Genomic DNA, 27569 nt, shown 5'->3' on the forward strand with positions numbered 1-27569 from the left:
TACACTCAATTCCTTCATTTAAATCATTAATGTATATTGCAAATAATGTATATTCCAGCACTGAGCCCTGCGGCATCCCACTAGTCACTGCCTACCATTCTGAAAAGGATCCATTTATCCCGACTCTCTGCTTCTGTCTGCCAACCAGTTCTCTATCCACGTCAGTACATTACCCCAATACCCTTTGATTTTGCACACCAATCTCTTGTGCGGGACCTTGTCAAAAGTCTTTTGAAAGTCCAAATACACCACACCCACTGGTTCTCCCTTGTCCACTCTACTAGTTGCATCTTCAAAAAATTCCAGAAGATTCATCAAGCATGATTTCCCTTTCATAAATCCATGCTGACTTGGACCGATCCTGTCACTGCTTTCCAAATGCGCCGCTATTTCATCTTTAAGAATTGATTCCAACATTTTCCCCACTACTGATGTCAGGCTAACCAGTCTATAATTACCCGTTTTCTCTCTCCCTCCTTTCTTAAAAAGTGGGGTTACATTAGCTACCCTCCAATCCAGAGGAACTGATCCAAAGTCGATGGACTTTTGGAAAATGATCACCGATGCATCCACTATTTCTAGGGCCATGGCTGATCCGATCATGGACTCAGGTCCACTTCCCTGCCCACTCCCCATAACCCCTTATTCCCTTATTGGTTAAGAAACTGTGTATCTCTGTCTTAAGTTTATTCAATGTCCCGACTTCCACAGCTCCCTGAGGCAGCGAATTCCACAGATTTACAACCCTCTGAGAGAAGAAATTCCTCCTCATCTCAGTTTTAAATCAATTGTTAATTTTAAATCTGAGATTAATAGATTTTTGTTAACCAAATATATTAAGGGATGTGGGCAAAGGGATATGTGGAGTTAGGTTACAGATTAGCTGTGATCTCTTTGAATGGCAGAACAGGCTCGAGGGAGTAAATGGCCTCCTCCTGTTCCTATGTTCCTAGCAGGCACTGCTGGGTGCAGTTCCCCGTTCCCTCAAATGAAGGAGGTGCACAACTGGGGCAAAGGAGTGGCATGAAAGGAGAGGAGTAGGGAGATGGAAGCATCGATTTTCACCCCCTTCATCTGGTGTTAATGGGTTGGTAACGGCCTCAAAATGGGTTCGGTGACATATGCACCTGAGAGTATGCTGACAGGTTTGTAGAGCTGTTGGGTCGGAAGGCCTCCTCATAGGACTGCTCCTGGGCATGGCCAAGGGGGTCATCAGCCGGTCCAGGCAGCGGGCGGTCGAGGGGGTCGTTCAGCCCGACTGCCTGCCTCTCTTCCGTGGTTACATCCGAGCCAGATGGAGCACGCAGTGTCCACCGGTACGCTCGCGGCCTTCCGCGAGAGGTGGGCGCCAGAGGGACTGGAGTGCATCATCACCCCCGGCAACCAAATTTTAATTTGATCATTAATGTTTAAAGTTTAATTTGTCTATGTTTGTTGGTTTTAGTGTCCCCCCCCCCACTTTTAGCCAGGGGGCACGTGTATAATTTATGTTTTTAGTGCCCTCAAAAAAAACAAGGGGGCACTTGTTTGAAAGTGTTTGGAGCGTGCCGCCCTTTAACCAGGGGACTCTTGATTAAAGTGCACAACTAAAATAGTTGTAGAGCTGTTGATCGGAAGGCCTCCTTGTAGGACTGCTCCTGGGCATGGCCAAGGGGGCCATCAGCTGGTCCAGGCAGTGGGCGGTCGAGGGAGTCGTTCAGCCCGACTGCCTGCCTCTCTTCCGCAGTTACGTTCGAGCCAGGGTGTCCCTGGCGATGGAGCATGCGGTGTCCACCGGTACGCTCGCGGCCTTCCATGAGAGGTGAGCGCTGGAGGGACTGGATTGCATCATTTCAACCAGGAACAGAATTTTAATTTGATTTGATTTGACAAAGGTTCCTTTTTATGTTTAGTTGTTAATTTGTGGTTTTTGCTGCCCTCAAAAATAAAAAGGGGGCACTTGAATGAAAGTTTCTAACAAAATAGTTGTAGAGCTGTTGAGTTGGGAGTGGCTTAGCCAGTCATGTGATGTTCACAAGACTCAATAAAACCCCAGACAGTTGGGTTTGGGGGATCCACGTTGAGGCAGGTGGTTGTGAGTCTGGTGGATGAACTGGTAATGTGCAGAGTGATTGTTAAACCTTTGCTAATAAGCCAACTAGTTCTTAATAGCAATGTGTTGCTGTGAATTCTTAAGCAAAGAACCCATGAAGCAAATACATTAGTGCCTCTTTTAACGCAAATGATAGGGCAGCCGCCATTTTGGAATGGTCATACTGATAGGTGTCCAAAGCACTCGCCTGTTTCAGGTGATGGGCCCCTTTTAATATGAAAATCAGGGTTCTGGGACATAAATAGGACCCCAGTTGACACTTTAGGTTAGAACTGGTCGGAACTGGTGCCGTGATCAATCAGACCAGCCCCACAAGCGATGAAAGCCAAGAGCTAAAAGTGAGCATCAAGAATAGTGTCATGGAATCTTTTCTGCCAACCCGAGAGGTGTCAGCCTGGATTATGTGTTCACATTTTTGGAGTGGGATGTGGACCCACAACTTTCTGCCTCAGAAGAACATAGGAACAGAAGGAAGTCATTCAGCCCCTCGAGCCTGTTCTGACTTTCAATTAGATCATGGCTGATCTGTATCTTAACTCCATCTTTGCACCTTGGTCCATAACCCATAATACTCTTACCCAACAAAAATCTACCACTCTCGGTTTTCAAATTTTCAATTGACATCCCCCTCCCACCATCCACAGCTTTTAGAAGGGAGAGTTCCAGATTCCCACAGCTCTTTGTGTGAAGAAGTGCTTCCTGACATCACTCCTGAACGGCCTGGCTCTAATTATAAGGTTATGCCCCCGTGTTCTGCACTCCCCCACCAGAGGAACTAGTTTCTCTGTATCTACCCCATCAAATCCTTTAATCATCTTAAACACCTCAATGAGATCACCCCTTAATGTTCTGTACTCGAGGGAATATAAGCCTAGTTTATGAAACCTGTCCTCATAATTTAACCCTTTTATCCCTGGTATCTTATCTTTCCCGAGCTGCGATGCCCAGAACTGAACGCGGTACTCCAGATGGGGTCTGAGCAGAGGACAGCTGTAACATAACGTTACACCCTTTGTATTCCAGCCCTCTTGGGATAAAGGCCAACATTCCATTAGCCTTTTAAAAAAAAATTTGTACCTGCCCACCAGCTTTTAGTGATTTCTATACTTGGAACCCTAAATCCCTCTGCGCATCCACAGTTCCTAACTTCTCGCCATTTAGAAAATACTCTGATTTATCTTTCTTAGGTCCAAACTTGATGATCTCACACTTTATCACATTGAACTGTATCTGCCACAGTTCTGCCCACTCATTTAACCAATCAGTGTCTCTTTGCATCTTTCTGCTCCCATCTACACAAGTTACTGAGCCGCCTAACTTAATGCTGTTAGCAAACCGAGATACACGGCTCTCTATTCCGTCATCCAAGTCATTTATAAATGCAGTGAAAAGCTGAGGTCCCAGTACAGATCTCTGCGGGTGCAAAAAATCGTGAATTGGAAGAAATAACTTGAGGTCAAAAAGTCTCTTCAGACTGGTGTTAGAATTGAAGATTCATTCTCGGTGCAATAGCTAAAGCGACTTGAACAGCCTGAACATAAATAACTGATAACAGGCAGCTCCAAACATCGGAAGGCCAAGAATGGCCTATCTGACTCCAACCTTGGGAGGATAAATGTGAAGAGGAGGATTTCATCTAAGAGTTGAGACAAAGAACTTGACATATCATAGGTTAAACGGTCCTGTCCATATCCTGCATCAGGCCCACCCCTAAAAAGAGAATAAAAGAAAGACCCAGAAGGCATTTCAGGAAGACGGTGAAGATAAGAACTGTTCGTACCACCAGGCGTCTGACTGATCGGGACTAGTACCAGCTCCTGGTCATGGTCATATGTCTACTGTGTCTATCCTGATCGTGTGTTGCGTTTGACTATATTTGAACTACCACTCCATTAATAAAATGCCTTATAACTCCTGAGATCCTTTGGGTATGTGTGTGTGACCTGTGATCCTAATCTTACAGGGAGACCACTAGTCACATCCTGCTAATTGGGAGTACATATGCATTATCCCTGCTCTCTGTCTCCTACCCCCTATCCAAGCCAATGGGTTGCCTCCAATCCCGTGCGCTCTCATGAATCATAAGCGAGATTGCTACCACTAAGCCACGGCTAACAGATGGTAAAGGAGGCTAAATGGGGACAACATTTGAACCAATGGGCCATGTGACCAGCAAAGTTGTATTCTGTCATAAGCTTTGAACTGAGCACGGAGAATGGGGGGGGGAAAAGAATCTTCGATCCTGACTTACCTTCCCGCCTCGTGTTCCTTAAACACTTGATCTTGGGAATCTTGGTTAAGAGCTCGCAGTCCTCAGCTGAAAGGAAAACAAGGACTGGTTAGTGTTTGAGGGATGAACTGTGCGCTTGTGAAACATGCCGGTGCCTAATGTTCTCTTTACGCTGCGCAGGTTCCAGCGTTCCTGCACAGGCGGTCAGGCGGCTTTTACATTGAAAGGATTGCGCAGACGTGGAATTTTGAGTGGGCCACGCAGCCTGTTAAAGGGACCATACAGCCCACAATAAAATTACAGGGAACATTGCATATGGCCACTTAGCTTTCAACAGTGGCTGTTATTCTCTCCCTCTGCCTCTTATAAGAACATAAGAAATAGGAGCAGGAGTAGGCCATACGGCTCCTCGAGCCTGCTCCGCCATTCAATAAGATCATGGCTGATCTGATCATGGACACAGGTCCACTTCCCTGCCCACTCCCTATAACCCCTTATCCCCTTATCGGTTAAGAAACTGTCTATTTCTGTCTTAAATTTATTTAATGTCCTGGCTTCCACAGCTCTCTGAGGCAGCAAATTCCACAGATTTACAACCCTCTGAGAGAAGAAATTTCTCCTCATCTCAGTTTTAAATGGGCGGCCCCTTATTCTAAGATTATGCCCCCTAGTTCTCGTCTCCCCCATCAGTGGAAACATCCTCTCTGCATCCACCATGTCAAGCCACCTCAGATGCTTTTGAAAAATGAAAAATGTTAAAAGTATTGCCTCTCTACCTCTCCCCTCCGTTAGGACGCTCCTTAATTACTACCTCTTTGACCAATGCCCCTGTGAGTATGCTCCTGTGAGCTTGTAGTACTGTTGCATTGTAAGTGGCTTAGCGAGTCACATGATGTTCATAAGACTCAATAAAACCCCAACCAGTTGGGTCCAGGTCATCCATGAGGCATGCAGTTGAGAGCCTGGTGGATGAACTGGTAATGTGTTGTGTGATTGTTAAACCTTTGCTAATAAACCAACTAGTTCTTAATAGCAATGTGTTGCTATGAATTCTTAAGCAAAGAACCCATGGAGCAAATACATTACAGTCACCTGTCCTAATGTCTCCTTATGTGACACAGTGTCAGATTTTGTCTGATAACGCTTCTGTGAAGTGCCTTGCGACACTTTACTATGTTAAAGGCAGCTATATAAATTGTTGTTTGTCAACAGATGCTGTGAAATTTGTGCCAATTTCTGAGACATTACTTGATGTATACGGTAGAGTAATGATGTAAAAATCTTTCTCACATTGCCTCAAGTCACAAGCAAGACCTATAAACAGTCTTTAGGTTTCAGAGTTCCAATGCTTAACTTATCCTAGGATTTGTTGAATTCCAATATTGATCACTAAAGGGATAGGTTAATTAAGATTTGAAGCAACTCAGAATACAGCTGGACTCAACATCGAGGTCAGCAATTTCAGACCATATTTTGTTACCTTCCTCCCTTTATTTTTACAAACCTCCCCCCTACCCACCCTTTTATTTTTACTTTGTTTCCCAGGGCAGCTGGTAATTATTCTGCCATTCACTCCCTATCTAAACTCATCTTTTGTTTCCTAACTTGTGCCATTACCATCTCAATTTTGGCCCATTATCCCTTATGGCTCTCAAATCTCTCCTGTCTTCCACCCAATCACAGACCTTCCCTTTTGTTCATTCCTCTTCTCCTCCTTTCCCTGCCCTTACTTAAGAATCCATTCATTTCAAACTTTTGCCAGTTCTGACGAAGGGTCATGGACCTGAAACGTTAAAACTGTTTCTCTCCACAGATGCTGCCTGACCTGCTGAGATTTCCAGCATTTTCTGTTTTTATTTCAGCATACAGCAGGTCCCACTCGCTCATAGACTCCACACTTGTCCAGTTTGAACCTGACCATCCATCCAATTGCAACAACAACAGGTTGAGGGATAAATATTGTCCAGGACACCAGGACACCAGGACTCCCTTTCTTCTTCTCTTCTTCCCTGCTCTTCTTCAAAATAGTGCCATGGGATCTTTTACGTCCAGCTGAAAGAGCAGACAGGGCTTCGGGTTAACATCTCTTCCAAAAGAACGCACCTCCGACAGGGCAGCGTTCTCTCAGTGCTACACTGGGGTATCAGCCTGGATGATGTGGAGTGGGACTTGAACCCACGACCCTCTGACTCAAGCGAGAGTGCTGCCCACTGAGTAACATGAAAAGAAAAACCAGACCCTATACCCCAATCTTCAAGACTGAACTCTACAGTGTTCCTCGTTTTGTGATGGAGTTGGTTTTTAAGTCTATGGGTTTTCATACACAGCATCAGTACTCGAAGCTGTGATTTCCCATCAACCACACTGTGCACCTCTTCCCCTTCCCACCACTGCCCAAATTTAGACACCCACAAAGGATGACACCCCAAAGGATCCTGGGTCAGTCACGCCCTCGTTATTTGGGCTGCCCCATTTGATGACGGAACAGTTACTCACGGTCACTGCTGAAGTCGTCCACGAGAATGATTTCCTGGATGAGTTGGGGCGGACTGCGGTTCAGGATGCTGAAAGAGGCAAGAAACAGGCAGGGATTAGAATATAAGAACATAAGAAATAGGAACAGGAGTGGGCCATACGGCCCCTCAAGCCTGCTCTGCCATTTAATACAATCATGGCTGACCTGATCATGAACTCGTCTCCACTTCCCCACCCGCTGCCTATAACCCCTTATCCCCTTATCGTTTAAGAAACTGTCTATTTCTGTCTTACATTTATTCAATGTCCCAGCTTCCACAGCTCTCTAAAGCAGTGAGTTCCACAGATTTACAACCCTCCTAAAGAAGAAATTTCACCTCATCTCAGTTTTAAATGGGCTACCCCTTATTCTAAGATTGTGCCCTCTAGTTCTAGTCTCCCCCATCAGTGGAAACATCCTCTCTGCATCCACATTGTCAAGCCCCCTCATAATCTTATACGTTTTGATAAGATCACCTCTCATTCTTCTGAATTCCAATGAGTAGAGGTCCAACCTACTCAACCTTTCCTCATAAGTCAAGCCCCCTCATCTCCGGAATCAACCTATTGAACCTTCTCTGAACTGCCTCCAAAGAAAGTATATCCTTTCGTAAATATGGAAACCAAAACTGCATGCAGTATTCCAGGTGTGGTCTCACCGATACCCTGTATAACTGTAGCAAGACTTCCCTACTTTTATACTCCATCCCCTTTGCAATAAAGGCCAAGATTCCATTGGCCTTCCTGATCACTTGCTGTACCTGCATACTAACCTTTTGTGTTTCATGTACAAGTATCCCCAGGTCCCGCTGCACTGCAGCACTTTGCAATCTTTTTCCATTTAAATAATAACTTGCTCTTTGATTTTTTTTCTGCCAACATTATACTTCATCTGCCAAATTTTTGCCCATTCACTTAGCCTGTCTATGTCTTTTTGCAGAATTTTTGTGTCCTCCTCACACATTGCTTTTCCTCCCATCTTTGTATCGTCAGCAAATTTGGCTACGTTACACTCAGTCCCTTCCTCCAAGTCGTTGATATAGATTGTAAATAGTTGGGGTCCCAGCGCTGATCCCTGTGGCACTCTACTAGTTACTGATTGCCAACCAGAGAATGAACCATTTATCCCAACTCTCTGTTTTCTGTTAGTTAGCCAATCCTCTACCCATGCTAATATATTACTCCCAACCCCGTGAACTTTTATCTTGTGCAGTAACCTTTTATGTAGCACCTTGTCCAATGCCTTCTGGAAATCCAAATACCCTACATCCATTAGAAGCTGGAAGCGGGTACCAGAAATCCAAACCCCGAAACAGCTCATCCATCTCCTCAACTCCCACCAGCCGCGAACCAAACCTTTTGCTGTGAACTCCAGTTAATCGACGTGTCATAGAATCATACAGCACAGAAGGAGGCCATTCGGAACATTGTGCCTGTGCCGGCTCTGTGAAAGAGCTGTCCAATCAGTCCCACTTCCAGGCTCTTTCCCCATAGCCCTGCAATTTTTCCCTTTCTAGTATTTATCCAATTCCTTTTTGAAAGTTACCATTGAATGTGCTTCTACCGCCCTTTGAGGCAGCGCGTTCCCGATCACAGCAACATTTCTCCTCAACTGACCCTGGCTTTTTTGCCAATTATCTTAAATCTGTGCCCTCTGGTTACCGACCCTCCTGCCACTGGAAACAGTTTCCCCTTATTAACTCTTATCAGTCTAGCTGGGGCCTAACCCGTGACCAGTGTCAGATAAATATGACAAAACTGAAAGAAATGGGGAAACGGTGAATGAAAAGGGAATGCACTGTGGGTTTGTCAGTATTTGAAAGGGAAAGACGACAGGTTGGTGTTTCAGCTATGACGTTTGATCAAAGACAACAACAACTTGTATTTGCATGTTGCCTTTAATGTAGTGAAATATCCCAAGGCGCTTCACAGGAGTGCCATCAGACAAAATTTGTCACTGAGTCGAAGAAAGAGATATTGGGACAGGCGACCAAAAGCTTTGTAAAAGAGCTAGGATTTAAGGAGCATCTTAGAGAGAGAGGTGGGGGAGGCAGTGAGGGTTGAGGGAGAATTGTATATTAAGACATTTAACTACAGGCCAACAATGCCAGACATCACCAAGGATGAAAAAATTACCAGAGAAAGTGAGATAACTCATAAAGTAAAGGACAGTTGTCACCCAGCAGATTGTAGGAGAAAGGAAAGGTGAGGACTTGCTCAGTTTTGAGGTCCTAGGAAAGAATAAATTCAGGAGCAGAAAGCAGGGAGATGTGTCTTAAGTTGGCCAGAGCAGTTCACAGGGACAAAGGTAGGGTGGTATATTTGGAGGCTTGGAGGATCAAGATTGCAAAGTTAAGAGAAACAGTGACTATAGTTGTACTGATTAAACAGAGATGGAAAAGGTTGTAATAGACAGGAACTGAGGGAGGAACCACCTATTCGGTTCTTTTACTGACTTGCAAAACTACATTTTTTGCACTGACTTGGCCCCATTAACTACACCAATCAACTCATTAGCACACACTCTGTCAAATGAGCCCAGCACTCACTGAATTCGGTGTTTATATTACATAGAATGACATAGAATGACATAAAATGATATAGAATGTACAGCACAGAAACAGGCCATTCGGCCCATCTGGTCTATGCTGGTATTATACTCCACAGGAGCCCCCTCCCACCTCCCTTCATCTAAACCTGCCAGCACACCCTTCTATTCCTTTCTCTCTTGTGTACCCATCCAGCTTCCCCTTAAATGCATCGATACTATTCACCTCAACTGCTCCCTGTGGCAGCGAGTTCCTCATTCTCAGCACTCTCTGGGTAAAGAAGTTTCTCCCGAATGCCTGATTAGATTTAGTAGCGACTATCTTATAATTATAGTCCCTAGTTCTGGTCTCCCCCACAAGTGGAAACATCTTCTTTACGTCTACCCTATTGAACCCCTTCATCATTTTAAAGACCTTTATCAGCTCACTCCTCAGTCTTCTCTTTTCTAGGAAGAAGAGTCCCAACCTGCTCAATCTTTCCCGATAATTATAACCTCCCAGTTTTGGTATCATCCTTATAAATCTTATTCGCACCTTTTCCAGTGCCTCTGTATTTTTTTGTGTAATATGGAGACCAGAACCGTTCCCAGTTCTCGAAGTATGGTCTAGCCAAGGTTCAGTACAAGTTTAACATTACGGGAGGGAAATTGCGGTCGGAGGCTTCCTTCAGGGGAACGTCTCAAACCCAAAATGTTATTAACGGAAATAGCTGGTGGTCCCAGAGGAATGTAGGATCGCGGTCGGAGGCCTAGTTTCGCAGTCCAGTGTATGGGAACATGTCTTCCAGGTATGTATTCATATCCTGGGATCACGCGGGCCTGGACCACCAATAAACATCTAGTATTCTCATTGAGGTCTTCCTCGATTTCGAGGGATTTCCCATGATAATGATTCTCATTGGTAATAACGGGAGCTCTGTTTGTACAAGCTTCCATTACTATCAATAAGAATACCCAAAAAAAACACAGCACAATAAATAAAAAAACACCTCACATATTTAAAATTAATTGCAATTAAATGTTTTAGAAAAAAAAATTACTTTTTTTTAATGTGTTTTAATAGGTTTTGAAATAAACTTACCTTAATGGACAGTGATTTTAATAGAAAAATGAGTGATTAAATGTAATTTTTCTATGTTTTAAAACTCTTACACTGGTAAAAGTAGGCCATATGCCTCCTTTTACCAGGCATGAGAGTTTGAAGGACATTTGCTGGGCAGGAGTTGGGCAAATAGCCCAATCTCTGCCTCACGAATGTCCTTCTCCTGGGGATGCATGCGCAAAAGCAGGTTCTCGGCGCATGCGCTTCACATGCCAAGAACCGGCATTTGTGAGGCCTCTTCAGCCACCTGCGCACATCGTACGCACTCAGCGAGGCCGCAATTTTCAGCCCGATGTGAAATGTGACATGTTGCCTGTCAGTCTGCCCACAGAACTCATCCTCTCCAGCTTGAGGCAGAAGAATCTGCTTTCTGCCCAACTTCAGAATAAACTGGACAAAGGTCAGAGCATCAAATCCCTTCGTCAGCTCAGCTCCCCGAAAGGAAAATTCCACTCTGCTTAAGAAGATATTGATTGCCAATCACTAACTGACTTTACATATCCAGTTATATTGGTTCTTGATATATTCTTCAGAGTGTCTCACCTCCTGACTCCCCAAAGCCTTTCCACCATCTACAAGAGTGTGATGGAATACTCTCCATTTGCCTGGATATAGTGCAGCTCCAACAACACTCAAGAACCTCAACACCATCCAGAACAAAGCAGCCCGCTTGATTGGCCCCCATCCAGCACCTTAAACATTCACTCCCTCCATCACCGACGTACCGTGGCTGCAGTGTGTACCATCTACAAGATGCACTGCAGCAACACGCCATGGCTTCTTCAACAGCACCTCCCAAACCCGCGACCTAAGTCCCATGGAATGCACATCTTGTGCCATGTGGGAACTCCAGGAAGTGTCGTCAGCTGGAGGAGCTCAAGCTCCAGATTTTGAGCAGAAGCTGGCATCACTGCGGTGCATCTGGGTTCTTCTGGGGAGTACAGCCTGAGCCAAGTCTAGGGCACCACGGTGTCTCAACTGTACAGGGAGGGGCGGGGGAGGAGGGAAGGAAGATCGGGAAAGCAATAGTGGTAGGAGATAAGGGAACAAACAGGCATTTCTGTGACTGCAGACGTGACTCCAGGATGGTATGTTGACTCCCTGGTACAGAGTCAAGGATGTCACTGAGCGGCTGCAGAACATTCTGAGGGGGGAGGGTGAACAGCCAGAGGTCGTGGTCCAATGATGTAGGTAGAAAGAAGGATGTGGTCCTGCAGGCAGATTTTCGGGAGCTAGGAGAGAGATTAAAAAGCAGGACCTCAAAGGTAGTAATCTCCAGATTACTACCGATGCCACAAGTTAGTGAGTACAGAAATAGGAGGATAGAGCAGATAAATGCGTGGCTGGAGAGATGGTGCAGGCGGGAGGGCTTTAGATTCCTGGGACATTGGGACCATTTCTAGGAGGTGAGGCCTGTACAGGCCGGACAGGTTGCATTTCAACAGAGCCGGGACCAATATCCTCACAGGGGGAGGGGGGGTTACTAGTGCTGTTGGGGAGGGTTTAAACTGTAATTTGGGTTTAATTTGGCAAGGGGTAGGCACCAGGATGTAGCATTAGAAAGGAGAAACAAGGGGCACAAAGGATTGGGAGAGACGGATAGCACTAAAGCAAGAAATAGTAAGGTATAGGTGGGGTCAGACTAAGAGAGAACAGAGGATGGTCTAAGATAGGTTTATAGTGAATGTATGTGAACGCACGAAGCAGAGTAAACAAGGTTGGTGAGCTGCAGGCACAAATAGCCAGATAGAAATATGATGTTGTGGCGATAACGGAGACCTGGCTCAAAAAAGGGCAGGATTGGGTATTAAGTATTCGTGGATATAAGGTGTTCAGGAAAGATAGGGAAGCAAAGATAGGAGGTGGGGTGGCAGTACTGGTTAAGGAGAATGTTACATTGCTGGAGGGGGAGGATGTCTTGGAGGGGGTCAAGGACAGAATCTATTTGGTTAGATTTAAGAAATAATAGAGGTGCCATTACACTAGGTGTATTCTGTAGGCCGCCAACTAGTGGAAGGATATAGAGAAGCAAATTGGCAGAGAAATTACAGAGAGCTACAAGAACAATAGAGTAATGATAATGGGGGACTTCAACTATCCTAATATCGACTGGGATAGTAATAGTGTAAAGGGCAGAGAGGGGGAAGAAATTCTGAAGTGTGTTCAGGAGAACTTTCTTGATCAGTAAGTTTCTGGCCCAATGAGGAAGGAGACATTGCTGGGTCTGGTTTTGGGGAATGAGGCAGGTCAAGTGGAGCAAGTGTCAATCAGTGAACATTTAGAACAGTGATCACAGTATAAGGTTTAGATTAGCTGTGGAAAATGACAGGGAGAAATTGCAAGTAAAAATATGTAATTGGAGGAAGGCCAATTTCAGTGGGTTGAAAATGGATCTGGCCCGGGTAAATCAAAGATTGGCAGGCAATACTGTAATCAAACAATGGGCTGCCTTTAATGAAGAAATTGTTTGGGTAGAATCGAGGTACATTCCCACTAGGGGGAAAGGTAGGGCAACTAAAGTCGGAGCTCCCAGGATGATGAAAGAGATGGAGAGTAAGGTGAAGCAAAAAAAGGGTGTGTGTGATGGATGTCAGGTCGAGAGTACATCTGAGAATCAGGCTGAATATAGAAAGTTCAGAGGGCAAGTGAAAAAGGAAATAAGGGCAAAGAGAGGGTGTGAGAATATAATGGCAGCTAACATAAAAGGGAATCCAAAAGTTTTCTATAGGCATATAAATAGTAAACGGGTAGTGAGAGGAGGGTGGTGCCGATTAGGGACCAATAAGGAGACCTGTGCATGGAGGCAGAGGGCATGGCTGAGATACTAAATGAGAACTTTGCATCTATCTTCACCAAGGAAAAAGTTGCTGCCATAGTGAAAGAGGAGGTAGAGGAGATACTGAATGGGATAAGAATTAATAAAGAGGAGGTACTAGAAAAGCTGGCTGTACTTAAAGTAAATAAGTCACCAGGACCGGACGGGATGCATCCTAGGACGCTGAGGGAAGTGAAGGAAGAAATCGCAGAGGTACTGTCCATAATCTTCCGATCCTCCTTAGATACGGGGGTGGTGCCAGAGGGCTGGAGCAAATGTTACACCCTTGTTCAAAAAAGGGTGTAAAGATAAAGCCAGTAACCACAGGCCGGTCAGTTTAACCTCGGTGTGGGGAAGCTTTTAGAAACGATAATCCAGGACAGAATTAACAGTCACCTGGACAAGTGTAATTAATTAAGGAAAGCCAGCACAGATTTGTTAAAGGCAAATCGTGTTTAACCAACTTGATTGATTTTTTTTTGATGAGGTAACAGAGAGGGTTGATGAGGACAACACGGTTGATGTGATCTACATGGATTTCCAAAAGGCATTTGATAAAGTGCCACATAATCGGCTTGCCAGCAAAGTTGAAGCCCATGGAATAAAAGGGACAGCGGCAGCATGGATACGGGATTGGCCAAGTGACAGGAAACAGAGAGTAGTGGTGAACGGTTGTTTTTCAGACTGGAGGAAGGTATACAGTGGTGTTCCCCCGGGGGTCGGTACTGGGACCACTGCTTTTCTTGATATATATTAATGACTTGGACTTGGGTGTACAGGAAATCAAATTCAAAATTTGCAGATGTCACAAAACTTGGAAGTATAGTGAACAGTGAGGAGGATAGTGATAGACTTCAGGAGGACATCGCAGGCTGGTGGAATGGGCGGGCACGTGGCAGATGAAATTTTATGCAGAAAAGTGCGAAGTGATATATTTTGGTAGGAAGCACGAGGAGAGGAAATAGAAACTAAAGGGTATGGGGCTAGATTTGACACTTTTGGGCTTATCGCCCAAAAATGGGTGTTATTTCCGGCGTGGGCAGTAAAAAAGGATTTTCAGATCGTCAGCTTCTCACCCATTTTCAAAGCACCTAGTCTCTATTTATGAAATTGGGCATTACCGCGAACGATATGAAATGGGCGGTAGCGTTAACATTTTTTGACCTTCTGCCGTAAAGTATTGCCATCCTTAGCAACGGCATGGCAACGCTCGATCCCCACGATTCAGGAGGCCAAGGGTCATTATGACATGCGCAGAAGAGGAGACAGAGAGAGAGGGAGCTCAGAAGGGCTGAAGGCGTGTCTGGGTGTGGTGTGGCTGCTTTGGGAGGAAAGAGGGAGAATTTAGAGCTTCACAGCAAGTAGGGAAACAAAAATTAGCTGTTACCAGCCACATATTTGCCCAAATTTGGCCTATAATGGGGAGAGAGGAGGAGGCATCACAGCACACTGTGGAGACTGACGCTGGAGAGAGCAGTGAGGTGGGAGAGGAGCACATTGGAGGGCGCAATAGAGCCAGGAGGTTCTCGGACGAGGCAAATGCCTCCTTCCTGCAGGAGGTCGAGTTACGCTGGGGTGATTTGACACAGGGAGGGCGTGGGGCCCATCCCAAAGGCCTACCAGAGGATGTGGACCAAATTAGCAGAGGTGGTCTCGTCGGCGACCAACGAGGTGTGTGAGGGCAACCAATGCCGCAAACGATGGAACGACCTTGTAGGATCCGCAAGATTATGTATTACATTGATTTACATGTACTTATGTATTTATATAATTTGATTTGTAACAGTCATGAGTGACTATCATCAGATGTGAGGTCTTACACTTTTACCGGGAATGTTTTACTCAAAGCCTGCGGTCATGCTGCACGTCTTTAGGTCAAGAATGATAATTTTCATAATAATCATGATTACATCTGTCGTTTATATGTTGTATCAGTCTCTGTGACAGTACCTAGCAATGATATCATGCAATGATCTCATGCCATGTCGCCCTGTCACCTTTTACAGAAGAAGCTATCGACGATGAGGTCCGTGCAGAGGCGAACGGGTGGGGGGCCACCAGTCCCCAGCGACATCACTGACATGGAGGAGCGAGTGCTCGCACTCGTGCGGAAGCACCCCTGGACAGCCACGGACGCATCTGCAGACCCTGAAGTGATGCCACGTGAGTAAAGCTTACACCATTGTGTGATGTAAAGTCTATAGATGCCACACCCACTCACATCCGAACAATCATATATGATAGATGATTTCTAAAAGTGTCAGAGAAATAATACTGGCTTAATGAAAATCATTGCAATCCACAATGTGTTGGTGGTCATGAAATGTGATGTCTGTGATGATTTTGAGAGCGGTGGTGCTTTTGTCGTGCATATGCTGTGTGTAGCGCTGGACTCACCTTGTGACCCTAGCACCCCGTTCTCCTCTAATAACTTCATTTGTGTTTTGCAGCTCAGCCAGCAGCGTGGCCCCAGGCAAGACCACAGAGACCAGAAGGTGGGGACGCGGGGCACGACTCTCTGGACGATCCTACATCTGATGCTGAGGAGCTCCGATTCTCGCCCGTCAATCCGCTAGGTCTGTTCTGCACGGATGAGAGCGCGGACTTCGAGGAAACTGCATCGCCACGCTCCAGAAGCCATTCCACCCCAAGGCCATCTAGTGCTCCTCCGGCCATTCCCGCCTCCACTCTGGAGGTACCGGCCCTAATCACCTCAGGGCACCCCATTTGTCCCCAGGACGGTGCCTACCCCGCGGAGGTTTCGTGGATGTGGCAGGTCTGTTCCACGAGCGCCACATGAGAGCGAAGAGATGGTACAGTTGTCCAGGAAGACTGTAGACATTGGTGACCAGCTCATCGAAGCATTGGGGGGCATATCGCGACAGCTGGCCACCATGACTGAGTACATTCTGCGGATGGCGGAGGCCCTGGATGCTGGCACAGGCCTCCCAGTGGTCCCCGAGTGCGGCACTCCACCCCTTGGTTCCGCACCACCACTGCGAATGACAGATGAGAGCAAGGACCAAGATCCTGCTTCTGCATCAGAGAATGTTGCCCCCTCGGCACCCCCAACTCCCGTACCCGTGCAACCACCGCCTCTGCCTTCATCCCCTCCAATAAGGCACTGCCTGAGGAGCTCCTCAGCCAGGCGCCATGGAGCGAGGAGGGGAAGGGGTAGAAGTGGGGATAAGAAGGGGAGGGGGGAAGGAAAGTGAGGTGCATGTCCGCAGGTGATGGCTGTGTTATATCTCTATCTGGGTGTATGCAATTTGTTGTAATGTATGGGAGGAGGGGGGCCACCCTCCTGCTTTGCCTTTGTATTTTGTGTTGCTGGACATGTTGAACATTTGATTGATGTCAATGGTGGAAAAAATGGGGTGTGGGTGGGTGCTGGGTCTTTTTGCCCGTGATACTTAGAATTTCAGAACAATGGAGGTATAAAATTTATTTTATTGAACATAACCTTGTTACGCATTGTCTCAGATAGCTGGACTGTTACACACTGGTGATTCCTTAACATGAAAGGTGTCATGTATCTCACATTACTGTATATAACTGTATCTTACCATGCTATACATGACTGTAACTGGATATGACCTGTAACAATAAGCATACCTTACCACCAGGGGTGTACTTGCAGGAGACACTCCATACCTGTCCCACTGTGGTATATAAAGGGAGGTCTCAGGCAAGTGCAGGACTGGAGAGCTGGAATTAAAGGTGCAGGTCCTGAGTGACCTTGACTTCAGCATGTGTCTCGTGTAAGTCAGTACAATAGAGTCAGGACTTAACAGTGACGACGAGTTACGGGATCACAGAATCCACAGAATGGCTACCAACAGCTCAGATGAGAAATACAATGCTGGAGACAATTGGGATGACTTTATAGAAAGGCTCCAGCAAAGCTTTGTGACCAAAGACTGGCTGGGCGACGATAAGGCAGACAAGAGAAGAGCCCATCTCTTGACAAGCTGTGGCTCGAAACCATACAATTTAATGAAAGACCTGCTGGCACCCGAGAAACCAGCAAGCAAGTCATTTGAGGAGTTGAGCACACTGGTGAGAGACCACCTGAAGCCAGCGAGCAGCCTACACATGGCCAGACACATGTTCGACAACTACAGACGCTGTGTGGGCCAAAGCATACCCGACTTCGTGGCGGAACTTTGGAGGCTGGCTAGTTCATGTGAGTTCCCCGATGAACTAAGGAGAGAAGTACTGAGAGACTTTTTTATTGAAGGAATAGGCCACGCAGGCATATTCCGAAAGCTTATAGAGACTAAGAACTTGACTCTAGAGGCAGCAGCACTGATCGCACAGAGGTTCTTGGCAGGCGAAGAAGAAACGAGGCTGATCTATACTTCGGGTACAACAACCAACGAGGCATCAGAACAAGGGGTTCACATTGTGAAACAAACCGCTACCCCCACACACAGACAAAGGCAGTAGAGCAGGCCTTCAACAGTAGACAGTGGCGCCAGAAGCCATCAAAATCAAGGGCCACATGAATGGCCGATCACACCTCATCAACCCACAATGCGAGCAATCAACAACAGATTGAGAGAAGCTCAAGGGAGATCAGCCAGACGCAGCTCATCCTTCGGAAACAATGGAAATGGTCTGTGTTGGAATGTGGGGGAAGGCACTCAACCAGGGTGTGTCGATTTCAGCATGCCATTTGCAGAAACTGCAATTACACAGGGCATCTGGCTCGCATGTGCAGAAAAACAGCAGCTCGGCTGGTATACGAATCGGAAGGGTCGGAAAGCGGACCAGAAGGCGGTTGGAACAGTGAATGGGACGCCGAGGTACAGCGGGTTAACATGATCAATGTCCACTATTCTTACACCAAGACGCCTCCAATTATGATGAGGGTTCTACTCAATGGGATACCCGTCAACATGGAACTGGACACGAGGGCCAGTCAATCCCTCATGAGCGTTCAACAATTTGAACAGCTGTGGCCGCACAAAAGCAACAGACCAAAACTCACAAAGATCGACACCAAACTAAGAACCTATACTAAATAAATCATCCCAGTCCTTGGCAGCACCATGCTCTCGGTCACACACAAAGGGATGGTGCACCGACTTTCCCTGTGGATTGTCCCCGGGGATCTCCCAGCCCTGTTGGGGAGAAGCTGGCTAGCAGAACTTAATTGGAAATGGGATGATGTTCACGCCATGTCATCAGAGGAACGGACCTCCTGCTCAACAATTCTAAGACGTTTTGAACATCTCTTTCAGCCAGGTGTGGGCACCTTCAAAGGGGCTAAAGTTAGAATCTACATCACACACAATGCCAGACCGGTCCATCACAAGACTAGAGCTGTGCCTTATGTGATGAGGGAAAAGATTGAAAAAGAACTGGACCGGCTTCTGCGGGAAGGCATAATTTCTCCCGTGGAATTCAGCGACTGAGCAAGCCCCATCGTCCCCATGTTATCTCTAGTTAAAAGATGCATTTTAACCAGTGACTGGCAGAGGCTCGCGATGCCTGCCCCAAGGAGGTCAAACCCCTCCATAGGCGCATGCATGAACTCTCACTACAGGCAGACTGCCTGATGTGGGGCAGCCGAGTAGTTATGCCCTTACGAGGCAAGGAGGCGTTTGTCCGGGAGCTCCATCACGAGCACCCGGGGATCGTCCTTATGAAGGTCATAGCTAGATCCCATGTCTGGTGGCCTGGCATTGACGCGGACTTGGAGCTCTGCGTCCGTCGGTGCACCATTTGTGCCCAACTCAATAACGCCCCCATGGAGGCCCCCCTAAGCCCCTGGCCCTGGCCCACCAAACCGTTGTCGCGGGTGCATGTAGACTATGCGGGCCCATTCATGGGCAAAATGTTCTTCGTAGGCGTTGATGCATTTTCAAAATGGATCGAGTGCACCATTTTAAACTCGAGCACCACCTCCACCACTGTGGAGAGCCTTAGAACCATATTTGCAACGCACGGCATTCCTGACATATTGGTCAGTGATAATGGTCCTTGCTTCACCAGCACAGAATTTCACGATTTTATAGTTGACCATGGTATAAATCACATTAAGACGGCACCTTTCAAGCCGATCTCCAATGGCCAGGTGGAGCGAGCAGTGCAGATCATTAAACAAGGCATGCTCAGAATCCAAGGTCCCACGCTGCAGAGCTACCTGTTGCGACTGCTGCTGGCACACAGATCTCGTCCGCATTCGTTGACTGGGGTTCCCCCCGCGCAACTATTGATGAAACGAATCTTAAAGACCAGGCTCTCGTTAATCCTCCCAGACATACATGAAATTGTTGAGGCTAAGTGTCAAAAGCTAACTGAGTACCATGACCGAAATTCGAGGCGGAGGTGGAATGAGATAGGGGACAAAGTGTTTGTGCTAAACTATGGCCGGGATCCCAAATGGCTTGCAGGGACAGTAATAGACAAAGAGGGAAACAGGCTACTGGTTGTACAAATGGACAATGGCCAAACCTGCCGGAGGCATGTAGACCAAGTAAAAAGTAGATTCACTGATAACACTGAAGAACCAGAGGCAGACTGCAATGTGGAACTCACACCACACCTGGTGGACAGACAGGTGGAACAACCTGAGGAAAAGGCAGTCTCAACAGACAGACCAGGCGAGATACCAGCAATCACACCAAACGAAACAGACAGCCCAGGCGAGATACCAGCAATCACATCGAACAGAAAACAGGCACCAAGGCAAACAACTGAATCACAACTAAGACGCTCCACACGAGAGCGCAGACCACCTGAGAGACTGAATCTATAAAGGCAATAAGACCTTGGGGGAGAGTGATGTCATGTATCTCACATTACTGTATATAACTGTATCTTACCATGCTATACATGACTGTAACTGGATATGACCTGTAACAATAAGCATACCTTACCACCAGGGGTGCACTTGCAGGAGACATTCCATACCTGTCCCACTGTGGTATATAAAGGGAGGTCTCAGGCAAGTGCAGCACTGGAGAGCTGGAATTAAAGGTGCAGGTCCTGAGTGACCTTGACTTCAGCATATGTCTCGTGTAAGTCAGTACATTAGAGTCAGGACTTAACAAAAGGGTTAAATACAACTTAACTTCAATCAACGTAAACTTTAACTGACACCAAGGTGATGGGCACCATTGATGTCTGAGCTGCACACACAAGGCAGTGTGTCAGCATCGTCACTCACATTAACGCTCTTTCAGGCAAATCATTCAGATATCAGCTCCTCACATAAGAGTCTTGCAGCTATGTAGCCACCACGGGCCCTTTCCTGCGGTCTGGAGGGGGTCATGGGCATGGTTGCATAGCCAGCCTGATTGTCTGGACCTAGGTCAGCGTCCAGCCCCTCGTCGTCCTTTTCCTCTCTCTCCTGAGGTGGAGCATCAGTGCCTTCTGGCAATTCTTAGCTCCTCCTGATAGCCAGGTTGTGCAGCATCGCGCACACAACCATGTATTTAGCTACTTGCTCAGGGTTGTATTGTGGCTCCTCTCCTGAGTGGTCAAGACATCTGAAGTGCTGCTTCAGGACAGTTATTGCTTGCTGGCCCCTTTGCATTGAAAGTATAATAGCAATTGATCAGAAGCAATGATTTCCTCACTAAAATACACCTAGAGTAAACCCCCAATAGTCCAGAGTCTGAAAATATGTCTGTTGAGATGTTCACTTCATCTGAGAAGAACTCCAGAGTCAATGCAAACTCCCCCGAAGTTGAAGCAGTCTTTTGGATGAAGCAACCTGCGATTTAAAAAATGGCAGCCACACCGCTGGCATTCGTTCAGAACAGTTCCACTTTTTCTGGGCGTTTTTTTGGTGAGTGATATTGTGGGTGATATGTGTGCGAGGTGGTGAAAGTGACAGTGGGCGATCTCCTGGGCGTTAGTTTCGCCAAATGTGCTCTTTACGACAAAAAAAATGGGTGGGCGGTATTATTGAATCTCAGCATTAATTCCGTGCGGAAAGTAACGCTGGGCGATATTATGGCCGTTGATTTCGCCCATCCTGATGATTCCGCCCAAAAAAAGAGGGCGGGCGGTAATATTTTTTCCAGGAGTGAAGCACATGGGGAAAGTAACACTCGGCAATAAGTTTCCGAAAAATGCCCGCCAGTTTCCATTTTGTGGCTAAATGGGTGATATCTGGGCGTTATACGTCATTTCAGTGGTAAAATGGACATTAAGTGGGCGTTAAGCATGCAAAAATTGTGGAGGTTTGAGCCCATAATTCTAAAGGGGGTGCATGAACAGAGAGACCTGGGGGTGTATGAGCACAAATCGTTGAAGGTGGCTGGGCAGGTTGAGACAGCGGTTAAAAAAGCTTACGGGATCCTGGGCTTCATAAATAGAGGCACAGAGTACAAAAACATGGAAGTTATGATGAACCTTTATAAAACACTGGTTGGCCTCAACTGGAGTAGTGTGTCCAATTCTGGGCACCGCATTTTAGGAAGGATGTGAAGGCCTTAGAGAGGATGCAGAAAAGATTTACAAGAATGATTCCAGGGATGAGGGACTTCAGTTATGTGGATAGAAGCTGGGGTTGTTCTCCTTGGAGCAGAGAAGGTTGAGAGGAGATTTGATCAAGGTGTTCAAAATCCTGATGGGTCTGGACAGAGTAGATAGTTCCCATTGGCGGAAGGGTCAAGAACCAGAGGACACAGATTTAAGGTGATTGACAGAAGAATCAAAGACAACATGAGGAAAAAATATTTTACGTAGCGAGTGGTTAGGATCTGGAATGCCCTGCCGGAAAGGGCGGTGGAGGCAGACTCAATCATGGCTTTCAAAAGGAAGCTGAATAAGTACTTGAAGGAAAAAAAATTGCAGGGCTCCGGGGAAAAGGCGGGGGAGTGGGACTAGCTGAAGTGCAGAGAGCCGGCACGGGCTCGACGGGCCGAATGGCCTCCTTCTGTGCTGTAACCGTTCTACGATTCTAACTCCAGTGGCATACTTTTAAAGCGCTTCATGTTTAAGAGTAAGTTGGTGCAGTGGTTATGTTACTGGACTACTAATCGCAGAAGCCTGGGCTAATAATCGCAGAGAACTTGAGTTCAAATCTCACCATGGCAGTTTGAGAATGAGAATTTGAATTCGGGGTTCAGAAGATAACTATTAGACAGGACAACAACAACTTGCATTTGTATAGCACCATTAATGTGGAAAAACCTTGGATTAACGTCTCATATAAAAGATGGCGCTCCCTCAGTGCTCCACTGTAGTGTCAGCCTAGATTATGTGCTTAAGTTCCTGGAGTGGGACTTGAACCCACGACCTTCCAACTCAAGAAGTGAGAGTGACACGACTGATCCAATCCCAACACAGACTAGGGATTGAACGTTGGGCTTCCCAGGTGGGTGCTATCATTTGGGTAGTGGAGCAACTGTACATTGTAATGTGTACACCTGAGAGTATGCTGACAAGTTTGTAGAGCTGTTGATCGGAAGGCCTCCTCGTAGGCCTGCTCCTGGGCATGGCCAAGGGGGCCATCAGCCGGTCAAGGCAGCGGGCGGTCGAGGGGGTCGTTCAGCCCGACTGCCTGCCTCTCTTCCGCGGTTACATCCGAGCCAGGGTGCCCCTGGAGATGGAGTACGCAGTGTTCACCGGTACGCTCGCGGCCTTCTGTGAGTGGTGGGCGCCAGAGGGACTGGAGTGCATCATCACCCCCGGCAAACAAATTTTAATTTGAATCACATGTCTAAAGTCTAATTTGTCTAAATTTATTGGTTTTAGTGCCCCTCCCCTTTTATCCAGGGGCACTTATATAATTTGTGCTTTTGGTGCCATCAACAAAAACAAGGAGGCACTTGAAAAGTTTTTGGAGTGTGACCCCCCCATTTAATCAAGGGGCACTTGATTACTGTGTCTACAAAAATAGTTGTAGAGCTGTTGACTTGTGAGTGATTCACAAGACTCAATAAAACCCCAGCCAGTTGGGTTCAGGGATCCATAATGAGGCAGGTGGTTGTTGTTATATCTTCAATACAACTCACAAACATACACAAGCCTTAAAATGGCAGAACACTCCAGAATTGTAGTCAGGTGACCTGTTCTCTCTTTATTTGTACACAGCACTGACTGCTGTGCCACAGTAGTCCAAAGGTGGAGCTATATATATTACACTTCTCCCTCCTTAATGAAGAAGTAATTATAATAAAATAGTCATCATACATAACTTGCATGGTTATACATAACAAAAGTATGGACTTATTTTGCCATATTTACAAATCAAACTTAACCACTTGTTTTCTGTTTCGAAGAGGATACCTTCGCTCCCAAACATGGTGTCGAATTTAAACTAATTCGAGGCTGATCCTGAGGAAAGTTTTCCTCCAAGAGATGCCCTTGATTTCCATTTGAACTCTCTCTAGCTTCAAATTGTTTGTCTACCTGACTCTGACTTTCTCTTGGATTTGTTTCCAGTACATTGGATATAGGATATGCTACTGGTACTTTAATTGTAACAAAACTATCTGATGAGTCAGAAATAATTGAATCATTCCCACCTTCAACTACTTACATGTCTGTAGGTAAAATATGATCAATGTGAACAAACCTAACTTGTCCATGATCAAACACCTTGACCAAATATGTGCGAGGACCACATATCTTCACCACTCTTCCTGGTAACCACTTTAACCATTTATGGTGATGGTTCTTCACGCTCACCTTCTGATTTAATTTCACACTTCTCTCTTTTACTCTACCTCTATCATGATTCTCTTTCTGTCTTAACTGATTCTCTTCTACAGACAGTGTCAAGTTTGGTTTTAACAACGAGAATCTGGTTCATGGCTGTCGTTTGAGAAACAACTCTGCTGGTGTTCTACCAGTAGTTGTATGAGGAGTATTATGATACGTAATTAGAAAATTAGCCAATTTGTGGTCCAATGACAACTGTCATTTCTTTGGATTTGGATCCAACATCTGTTTGATGAGAGCAGGTTTTACAATTTGTACAGTGCGCTCTGCTGCACCATTTGAAGAGGGTGGTACAGTGGAACCTTGGTATGTTTCACACCATTTTTGCTCGTGAACTGTGCAAATTCTTCTGAACAAAATTGTGGTCCATTATCAGAAACAATTTCTTTTGGGAGGCCAAATTAAGAAAATAATCTTTGTAAAATGTCTAATGTTTTACTTGTTGTTATTTTCCACATCAGAAATACCTCTACCCACTTCGAATGGCTATCAGTAACAATGAATAATTGCTGTCCTAGCTCAGCAAAATCGATATGTAGCCTTTGCCACACCCTGGGAAGCTATTTCCATGGCTGTAATGGTAGTGATGGTGGTTTCTTGCTTACCGATTGACATGTCGTACACTGACTGATGATGTACTCTATATCTTTATCTAGACCTGGCCACCATAAGTAACTGAATGCAAAACTCTTGGTCAAGCACATTCCCAGGTACTGGTCATGTGCGTTTGTGAGTTGTACTGAAGATATAACAGTTGTGAGCCTGGTGGATGAACTGGTAATGTGTAGTGTGATTGTTAAACCTTTGTTAATAAACCAACTAGTTCTTAATAGCAATGTGTTGCTGTGAATTCTTAAGCAAAGAACCCATGGAGCAAATACATTACATATATCATTTGCAAAGCAGTGAGTTAAGGATGCACGTTGACACACTGCTGGTATTGCAGTCTGTGGCCACTAAATCTGGCTCTGTAGCACCTGGTTTTTTCGGCACTATGGGGGCTGTTTTGAGTCCACACTTCAGTCGCGCGCCGCACCAGGAGCCATCTTGGGTAGGTGGTTTGCGCGGACACTCGAAGCGAGCGCCGGACGTATGCAAAGTACACCGACCGTGATGTCAGTCAGCGTGCTGTGCTGATTTGATGCCAGCGCTGTCATTTCCAACCTCAATGCTCCAGCTAATGCTTTCCTCTTAAACATGTCCGGTTGAACATGCCTTCAGCAGCAGGAAGGTCCCTCCTCCGCCAGCGCGATTTAAAGGGACCGGCCCGGAAATCGGCGCGATCCCGGCCTGCAAGACCATCAGCAGGCCAGGGCCATTGGAGGGAGCCGTGTGCAGTGGCATACCACTGCAGGGAGCAGCATGTGCTGCTGCAAGAGGGCGACGGCTGCGAAGCCAGGTCGCTGATTGCAGTGCGGGCAGGCACAGCAGGAGGGGTGAAGGAGCGGCAAGAGTTTGAAGAGGGAAGTGACCGGGGCCCAGGAGAGGCAAGAGTTTGGGACCCAGAAGAGGCGAGAGTTCGGGACCCAGAAGAGGCGAGGGCCCAGGGGCAGCACGGGCCAGCCCACACTGTGATATGTGTGCGCACTAGGTCTGTGCAGCAGAGCTGGTCTCCAGCCGTCTTGGTTAACCCTTGCCACTGGATCAAGCCCTAGCTCTGTCAAGCCCATGTGGTGGCTGGTGTGCAATTGCCACCACACGTTAAAAAAATCCACACACAGGCATCTTCCACCCTTCAACATGTAGTTCGGGATCTAGACTATTAGGTCCCTCATTGAAACACCTGTGAACTCATCCCTTTTTGGTGTGGAAGCAAGTCATCCTCACTTCGAGGGACTGCCTATGATTAAAGGGATCATCAACTGCTTTCAGGTTAGACCCTGGTTGGTTTCTACCGGCACTTGGTGAGTTTGTACAAGTGTTTGGTGGTTTGCTTGAAGTTGCTGAAGTGTGAGGGAGTGGTGCGGCAGGTTACTGCGAGGCTTCTGCTCAGACCAGTTGCTCCCAGACATGGGTGTAGTAGTTTGTATCCACCTTGGTCTGGGAGAATGACTAGAGGCTGCACAGAGGAGGACAAGCTGCTGGAAGAGGGAGGAGGAGGAGGAGATGGAGAAGGACTCTCAGCAGGAGGCCACATCTACCCAGGATCTTCAGCGAACAATACTCCTACCTCAACCTCAGCGAGGAACAGTGCGTGGGATGGATGCCTCCACTTGACGAGGGAGTGGTCACTGAAATCTCCCACCTGTCGCAGGCAGAACTGCAGCTTCGGAGCAGGGCGAGGACAGCATGGAAAGTGGCTGTGAAGATGAGTGCGGACATGAACATTTATGCATCGGGCTCCTTCCAGACTGGAGCAGGCAAGGTTTACAGCATCTCCCAGTTTGCCAAGCACTGTTGCATAAGGGAGATCACTGAGGCTGTTACACAAAGAGAGCTGACTACATTTCATTCTCTCTTGCCAGAGAGAATCTTGCAGAGCGAGCTCAGGGCTGCACGAGGAATGCATGCTTCCCCATGACGCATCATTATCCCATCATCATCATCATCATCATCATAGGCAGTCCCTCGAGTCGAGGATGACTTGCTTACACGTCAAAAAGTTCACAGGTGTTTCAATGAACTAATATTCCAGGTCCCGAACTACATCCTGAAGGGTGGAAGATGCCTGTGCATGGATTTTCTTAACGTGTGGTGGCCGTTGCACACCAGCCACCACATGGGCTTGACAGAGCTAGGTCTTGGTCCAGTGGCAAGGGTTAACTAAGACGACTGAAGACCAGCTCTGCTGCACAGACCTAGTGCACACACATATCGCAGTATGGGCTGGCCCGTGCTGCCTCTGGGCCCTCGTCTCTCCTGGGCCCTAGTCACATCTCTCTACAATCTCTCGCCGTTTCTTTGCCCCGACCTCGCCGCTCCTGCTGTACCTGCCCATGCTCCAATCACCGACCTGGATCTTGGTGACGTCACTCTTCGCTGCCGTTGCAGGGCGCCATTGACTGCGCACATGTCACTTTGCGGGCACCGCATGCGAATTCGGAGACGTACCGCAAGTGAATTCGGAGATGTGCCGTAACCAGAAAGGATACCACTCCCTCAGTGTCCAGCTGGCGTGCGGCCAAAGGAAGCGAATCATACAGGTCAGTGCCCGGTAACCTGGCAGCAACCATAATGTCTTCATTCTGCAGCAGTCCACTGTGCCATCTGCATTTGAGCCACCACGACAAACCAGAGGGTGGTGACAAGGCGTATCCACTGACTGCCTGTCCCTTGCGCAACCCACGCAAACGTGGGCAGCGCACATGTAACGAAAGCCATGCTGCCACACGGAATCTGATTGAGCGGAACATTGGTGTGCTTAAACCATGCTCGCATGGTTTGACCCCTCTGGAGGAGCCCTGCAGTATAGAATCATGGATATTTATGACACAGAAGGAGGCCATTCGGGCCATTGTGCCCGTGCTGGTACTCGCCAGAGCATGTGTCACGATCCGTGGTGGTCTACTGCATGCTGCACAACTTGGCATCGTGAGGACACAGCCCTTGCCACCATGTGTACGCTGAGGAGCTGAGGAGGAG

At 46.9% G+C, this 27569-nt stretch overlaps 1 protein-coding gene across 2 annotated transcripts in view; it reads right to left on the minus strand.

The window, feature by feature from the left end:
- Positions 1-27569, minus strand: part of galnt16 (UDP-N-acetyl-alpha-D-galactosamine:polypeptide N-acetylgalactosaminyltransferase 16) — a 193185-nt gene that overhangs the window by 55895 nt on the left and 109721 nt on the right. For both annotated transcript variants that reach the window (XM_070878734.1, XM_070878733.1), the window contains exons 4-5: positions 6819-6886; positions 4344-4409 (exon numbers count right to left, since the gene is read on the minus strand). In XM_070878734.1, the coding sequence (XP_070734835.1) occupies positions 4344-4409; positions 6819-6886 (134 nt within the window). The remainder of the gene's footprint in view (positions 1-4343; positions 4410-6818; positions 6887-27569) is intronic.

Source organism: Pristiophorus japonicus, chromosome 4, assembly GCF_044704955.1.
Source record: "Pristiophorus japonicus isolate sPriJap1 chromosome 4, sPriJap1.hap1, whole genome shotgun sequence".
In the NCBI taxonomy this organism is placed as follows: Eukaryota; Metazoa; Chordata; class Chondrichthyes; family Pristiophoridae; genus Pristiophorus; species Pristiophorus japonicus.